General features: G+C 34.9%; 1 protein-coding gene and 1 pseudogene across 1 annotated transcript; one reads left to right on the forward strand and one right to left on the reverse strand.

Annotated features, from left to right (window-relative positions):
• Positions 1 to 2,865: 2,865 nt before the first annotated feature.
• Positions 2,866 to 4,529, reverse strand: LOC149373816 (uncharacterized). The gene is made up of 2 exons (XM_089595653.1): positions 4,487 to 4,529; positions 2,866 to 3,512 (listed from the first exon to the last, which is right to left on the reverse strand). Exons 1-2 carry the CDS (start codon positions 4,527 to 4,529, stop codon positions 2,866 to 2,868), a joined length of 690 nt encoding a protein of 229 aa, XP_089451779.1.
• Positions 4,530 to 4,796: 267 nt separating this feature from the next.
• LOC149373817 (uncharacterized) lies at positions 4,797 to 5,405 on the forward strand (annotated as a pseudogene).
• The last annotated feature ends 2,625 nt before the right edge of the window (positions 5,406 to 8,030 follow it).

Here is an 8,030-nt window from a genome sequence, read left to right on the forward strand (position 1 = left end):
CGCAGAAGACATAAGAAATAAAGAAATAATTGTATGTATATATATATATATATATATATATATATATATATATATGTATATATCAGTGTATTTATTTGTGTGTGAATGAGTATGTGTTTAATGTGAGCGTTTGCTTAACGCATGCAGGTGCAATAAGTTTGCTTTAATTTTTATAGGTATACGATAAGTGTACTATGTGTATGCCCAAAAACTAAAGTGAGAGAGTGTAATCGAGCACGCTTATATATGATATCATCTGCTTTAAGCAAGGGAGTATACGGCGCAGGGATTTCTAATGTGGCATGTGTAGCTATACATACAAAATGCTACGCGAGCATCAGCTAGTGCGCGGTGTAACTTAACACTTTTTCCTCTTTAAGCAAGAATAGGCTCGACGGTCACGGTTTAAATACCGTATTAATAATTTTTTTATTTATTCGTATGTATATGAGTAATCTCCTGTACATGCGTTTATATGTTCTTGAGTGCCTTTAAGAAACTCTTTTTTCGCGAAAGCAATTAATTCATCAAATTGTGTATTTAATCGAATTTTAAAATTATCGCATTTCCGCTGAACATTAATTTCTGAATTATAAAAATTATTTTTCTGAAACGTACTTACTACTTGTTTTTCGATTTTTTTGTTTTTTGATAAATTACTGTTTAATGTATCACAGTTATAGTAATTTTGTAACTGATTATTAATAAAATTTAATTTTTTTTCTAGAACGTTTTTCTCTCTTACAAGCTCCTGCATAAACAATTTTCTACCACTTCTCTTACCTTTTTATTACTCGCAAAATTATTCGTTGGAGGTTTCATGAAATATTATTTTATAAACAATCGTGGGTATATGAAAGAAATCATTAATTATATTAAATCTTCACTCCGTTTTTTTTAAAGAATTCTTCTTCTACTAACACTATTACGTGCAAATATGTCTGTGTGTATGTATTTGTTATTTTGATAGACCGCTTTAAGTAGCAGATCTAGGGTAAAGAGTGTCCGCTATTTCAGCTGGACTAATGGGGATGAACCACTCTGGTTAGCAGATTCAGGGTAGGAAGAGAAAGACCGCTCTGGTTAGCAGATCTTGGGTATATAATGTCCGCTATTTCAGCAGGACAAGAGGGGTGAACCGCTCTGGTTAGCAGATTCAGGGTAGAAACAGTGTATTTGTTCTGTCTTGTAAGCGTGTAGTATAAGAGGTCACTATTTTCTTATTTTTCTATTATCATTTAAAACACATTATTATATTATAACTTATTTATTTTTTTGTTATTTTAACGACAGTTAACTCTCATTTATTTTTCCGTTCATTTATTAATGTAGTATTATATTTATTATTTTCTTTTTTTACTTTATTTATTTATTTTTTTTTTTTCAGTTATAACGAAATATCGCATATACCATGCTATCCGCAAAAGCACAGCATATACGATTCCGCGCACAGTGTACTATATGGGGTATTACGCGTCATTCATTAACATGCTTCATTGAATGGTGTTTGGTGTTTCTTAAGAGAAAGATAGGAATAAGAGAATATATAATAAACAAACAAATAGCTAGAGACTATAAACCATGCTCTGCTACCAATTTTGTTAAATAACGTTTAATGTCATTTAAGTTTGTTTTCAGCTTCAAATCAAACACTAAAAACTGTGGACTACAGTCTCATGCTCCTTTACAGGCTGCGGGACAGCAGATAGTCCAACTATTTGTTTGTTTAAGAAAAATTAAAAGGAAGGAAGAAGTAGAGTTTTGAATATAATATCCAGATTAACTTACCTTTCTTTCCGCTAATTATTGATTCTGATGGCCTGAACTTCCTTTTTCCGTCGATTTATAATTATTAATTTTTTTATTTATTTATTTGTTATTTATTATTTTATAATAATTTGAATTCCTTTTCCAATTAGTTTTATATCACTTTATTTTATATTACTAGTATACATATAAAATAAAACAGAAAAGGAAAAAATAGACGGAACGTCTGGTTAATCTTATAAAATTAATTATTACGTCTGCACTTGATGAGCGGCAGCGGGCTACAAACTAAAACGCCGCGCAAAGAAATGCACCTTGCACGAAGTTTTAGTTAAACTTCTTTGTCTTACTTGCTATGGGGACGGTACTTGCTGACTTCATGTGTTTATATAGGCTTCATGGCTCGCTTCGGTTGTCACTTGACACTTCCAAGAGTCACGAAGTTCACAGTCAGCTTTGTTAGGCGACGACTCTCGTTGAGTATGACTCTGTAAAAAGTCTTAAAATTTTATCATTGGGAATGAAATATAACAGGATAAAATAGAATAAAAATAAAAATTTATTAATTTACGCAAGTCGTCACCTAACAGTTATTTCAAGGTCGTAAAGCATTTTTGTATTCATAAATCCTGCTTTTGACTGCAATCCTTGTTTTTTGAGATTAGGTCCTAAAGAATGTTATTACTCTTACATGTTCATGATAAACCTAACTTTTAAAAGGTCACATTAAGGTCAATTTAAGAAGTCAATCAGCAAGTTTTCAATTGCTGATTCTTATTAATAGGCGGTGGCATTTTTTAATGCGGAAATAGCAAAAAAAAAGTACTTTTATCTTACTTTTAGCGTTACCCGGAAACAACGACGTGGACGTAGTAAGTTCTGTTTCCTTTGGTTTGCTAGATGTTCGTGAGTCCTCTTGCCTCTCACGTCGGGGTACTTGATTATCGTGAGTCCCCTAGCCTCTCACGTCGGGGTGTTTGATTATCGTGAGCCCCCTAGCCTCTCACGTCAGGATGCTTGATTATCGTAAGTCCCCTAGCCTCTCACGTCGGGGTGCTTGATTATCGTGAGTCCCCTTGCCACTCACAATAGCTGCATTTAGTCACGGATAAATTGTTCGAAATCTTGTCCGTTGGCTTGAAGACACATGCGCACACGTTTTTCAAAACTGTCCACAGTCCTGAGCAATGTTTCTCGAGGAATGGCTGCGCAAGCTGTACGGATCCGGTCCATCATATCCTCTCGCGTTGTTGGCCGTTGTGCAAAAACAGCATTTTTCTCGTACCCCCACAAAAAAAAGTCGGGTGACGTGAGATCTGGTGAACAAGCGGGCCATTTAATTGGGCCTCCTCGTCCTATCCACCTGCTCTGATTAAGGTTGTTTAAAAACTCTCGTACGATCAGTGCAAAATGAGGTGGAGCACCATCTTGATGAAGCCACATTCTTTGCCGTGTTGCCAAGTCAAAATTTTTCAACAGACCAGGTAAGTGCTCCCGTACCAATGCTAAGTAGCTAAACCCGTTAACATTTTGATCAAAAAAGTAGGGTCCAATCAAATACCCATTTACAATTTTGCACCAGACCATGAGGCTCCACCGATTTTCGTGGTCTACAGCTCTGTACCAGTAAGGATCTTCGTAAGACCAATAGTGACAGTAATATCTGTTTAGTTGCCCGTCGCTGTAAAAATTAGCTTTATCCGAGAAAAGAACATAGCAAAAGAAATGGGGATCATTTTGAATGACTCGCAAAGCCCATTGGCAGAAATTAATTTAATTAATGCCTGAGTCAGACCCTCCAAGTTGTTATTACCTTCATCTAAAAAAGTCAGAAGTCTATTTTATCAAAAAAATATTGTATTATGTTTTTAATGCTAGAATTTTGTTTTGTTTAAAATAGTCTGATTGAAAAAAACTATTAAATTTGCTGGAAATTTTCTAATTTGTTTTGTTTTATTTTATGACAACAAATGGTTTAGCCTTATTTTGATTCGTATTACAGCCGATTTTGAAGTTAGGCAAGTGTTCCCTACTTCAGTATTATTATTAATTTCTTTATGTATTGGTAATCCTATATTCTTACAATAACATTAAAAACTACACAGATAATTTAAACAATTTTTGCCAATATTAGCTGGTTTAGTTAATTTTTGTTTTAACCTTTTTTAAATCGCATACACTCGAAAATCGCTTGAATTTCTAGTTCGCCGCTCGTTCTAAGTTCACCACAGTTAGATTTATGCTGTTGATTATTGATGTAACATTGAATACAAAATCAAAGACAAAATCGTAGCTTATCAATACAATTGTTTTTTACGGATAATGCAATTTTCCTTCGCATAAGCTTGAGGAACTTATTTCAGTTTACTTTGTAATTATGTTCCTAAAAATTTGTTTGGGCAATTTATCAGTACTATTATTTCTCGACTACTTTGCTTTGGACTACTTTTGCTTTTATAAATGAAAACTATCGAGCTTTTATGTTAAACATTGAATTTCTTTGTATTATTTTACTTCTTATGTAAATCTAAATTACTATTTACATTTCGTGTACCCGAAACAAATTTTTTAATATGGCTGATTATCTACCAACAGAAATTGTTGATATGATATTAGTTTTAGGGGAATGTCGCAACAATTACGCCGCTGCATCAAGACTTTATGCTGTACGATTTCCAGATAGAAGACACCCTACTGATATGACAATAAGAACCCTAACAGAAAGAGCTCGCGAAGGGCATCTTGTTCGCCAACGCCGACATCATGATTATGAAGATAATGATGTGCGAACATTAACAATTCTTGCAGCTGTCCATTTAGATCCGCACATTAGTACTCGACAGATTGAAAGAGAAACGGGTATACCACAAAGTATCGTTTCAAGAATCTTGCGATTTTTAAATTATCATGCTTACCATATTACTCTAACGCAAGCCTTACAACCTCGTCATGTTGTAGCTCGAATTAATTTCTGACAATGGGCTTTGCGAGTCATTTAAAATGATCCCCATTTCTTTTGCTATGTACTTTTCTCGGATGAAGCTAATTTTTACAGCGACGGGCAACTGAACAGACATAACTGTCACTATTGGTCGTACAAAGATCCTTACTGGTACAGAGCTGTAGACCACCAAAAACGGTGGAGCCTCATGGTCTGGTGCGAAATTGTAAATGGGTATTTAATTGGACCCTACTTTTTTGATCAAAATGTTAACAGGTTTAGCTACTTAGCATTGGTACGGGAGCACTTACCTGGTCTGTTGGAAAATTTTAACTTGGCAACTCGGCAAAGAATGTGGCTTCAACAAAATGGTGCTCCACCTCATTTTGCACTGATTGTACGGGAGTTTTTAAACAACCTTTATCAGGGCAGGTGGATAGGACGAGGAGGCCCAATTGAATGGCCTGCTTGTTCACCAGATCTCACGTCACCCGACTTTTTTTTGTGGGGGTACGTGAAAAATGTTGTTTTTGCATAATGGCCAACAACGCGAGAGGATATGATGGACCGGATCCGTACAGCTTGCGCAGCCATTCCTCGAGAAACATTGCTCAGGACTGTGGACAGTTTTGAAAGACGTGTGCGCATGTGTCTTCAAGCCAACGGACAAAATTTCGAACAATTTATCTGTGGCTAAATGCAGCTATTGTGAGTGGCCAGGGGACTCACGATAATCAAGCACCCCGACGTGAGAGGCTAGGGGACTCACGATAATCAAGCATCCTGACGGAGAGGCTAGGGGACTCACGATAATCAAACACCCCGACGTGAGAGGCTAGGGGACTCACGATAATCAAGTACCCCGACGTGAGAGGCAAGAGGACTCACGAACATCTAACAAACCAAAGGAAACAGAACTTACTACGTCCACGTCGTTGTTTCCGGGTAACGCTAAAAGTAAGATAAAAGTACTTTTGTTTTGCTATTTCCGCATTAAAAAATGCCACCGCCTATTAATAAGAATCAGCAATTGAAAACTTGCTGATTGACTTCTTAAATTGACCTTAATAAGACCTTTTTAAGGTTAGGTTTATCATGAACATGTAAGAGTAATAACATTCTTTAGGACCTAATCTCAAAAAACAAGGATTGCAGTCAAAAGCAGGATTTATGGATACAAAAATGCTTTACGACCTTGAAATAACCTTCACAATTTATCTCAAGGTCAAGATAATTAAAGTAATTTGTACTTTTACAATTTATTGATCTTTCTCAAGCATTATGAACTGTAGTGTTACCCAGAAAACCACGTCATTTTTGAAAAATTACGTCGAATCGTTTTTTTAGACATTTGAACTTCATTTTCAACTTTTCAAGGTCAATTTTTACTTAAGACAAATTTGATGTAAAATTTCCCGCTCTTTTTAAATCCGCACTCAAAAATAGGGGTTACCATTTGAAAAAACCATCTTGACCTTGAAATGACGTTCAAAACTGACTTCAAGGTCAAATCTAATGGTACCATTAAATGGCCCCCTCTGTCCTGCCCAACTTTCATCTAAACTATTTTTTTGTAGACCCCGTAGTTTAGAAGAAATTCGGGTCCATAGATTAAAACGGGTCACCCTGTATATGAAGTTAAATGTATATGATCATATATAGTTTATGCATAGTTATTTGCTTGTAAGACATGATACAATTAAATGTATAAAGAATTTTCTTATACAAACCTATCAGAAGTGTATCAAGAAAAACCTATGTCATAAAGTTTGCGTCATTAAATAGGGATATTTAATTCTGGACGGGTAATACAAACAAGTCGAAAAATTGTAAATAATAATCAAGGTTTGCCATACGCAAAATCAGAGAAAATAACCTATATAAAACAATATGTACGACTATTTTGATGTAAATTATTATATCCCAATCAAAAACTTCCATGCTGAATCAATACTGAATCAACGTTGATTTTAGCGATTTATCAACGCTGAACCAACGTTGAATCAACGTTGATTCCATGAATGACGGAACACTGAAATCAGTCATAATTTACATTATTGATTCAACAATGATTCATGTTCGGTATTGAGTTTAAATATAGGCGCGCTTAATGCTCAGTATTTACAGGTTGAGCTGACATCAATATGCGCCAATGAGAGTACAACTCGTCGTGTCTCTCTGACCAATTAGACTTGCCTGTAAAGAGAGCTGCGGCTCTCTCGTCGAGAGACAACGCGCGCTCGTCAGTCCGCTTCTAACCGTCGAGCCCCCCGCGCACCTCAAGCGAGATCTCTATAGTCAATCTAGTGTCTCGTTTTACTTTTGTTTTGTGAATTGTAACTATCTTATTGTATTCCAGCTAGCATTCCATCTTTTTTGTTGGAGTTTTCGTTCTATTACAACAGTTTAATTCTCTCTATAAACTCACTCAGCGTTCAGGCATTAAGTAAATTTATATGGCTTAGTATATTAGTCGTAAGCCTGATAGAAATTAGGATGTTAAAAGTGTAAAATAAATAGGAAGTTTTATAATAAATTGATTATTTCTATTAATTCAGCGCTTCCAATTCTTGTGTGTTAACCTTACGATAAAATATTCGAGAATCCCTCAGATTCAAACCTCAATACAAAACAATTCAACAATGATTCAACGATGAATGAACACTGATTCAACGTTGAATCAGCATTGAATCAGCGTTGATTTAAACGTTAATTTAATAATAGAAAAATATAATGCGTATTTAATGCAGTTTCACATCAAATAACTGAACCCCCCTGTTTTGGTGTTACGATACGGATAGTACCTACATATACGTCAATATATCTGCTCCAAATGTTATTCTACTACTTTTTAATTTTTTAAAATTTAATTTTAACGTTTTGATTAACGCTGAATCAACGCTGATTCAACGTTGAATCAGTGTTGAATCAACAATGTAAATTACGACTGATTTCAGTGTTCCATCATTCATGGAATTAACATCGAATCAAAGTTGATTCAGCATTAAAGTTTTTGATAGGGATGTACTTGTTATCCACTTACAGGTATATTTCGTTCCGAATCATCGTAAATATTTTTACATCATATACATCGATACATTGGGAAGATAAAAAATTTACTGTAAAATATCATACTTTGCTATTTTATGTCCGGTATACTAAAAGAAATTTATATCAGGTTTTATCATGTGGTACCGGAACCATTTAACAGGGTAAGAAACATTTTCTGTCGATTTTGTCTCCTTTAAATCATCCTGCCTTTCAGATTGTTCTCTTTGTTTTCTTTATTGATTCAATACATATCCAGTGACCATGGGAGTTT

Source organism: Copidosoma floridanum, unplaced genomic scaffold, assembly GCF_036245765.1.
Source record: "Copidosoma floridanum isolate Cflo_tuat_1 unplaced genomic scaffold, Cflo_Japanese_pri ptg000026l, whole genome shotgun sequence".
NCBI classification, from domain to species: Eukaryota; Metazoa; Arthropoda; class Insecta; order Hymenoptera; family Encyrtidae; genus Copidosoma; species Copidosoma floridanum.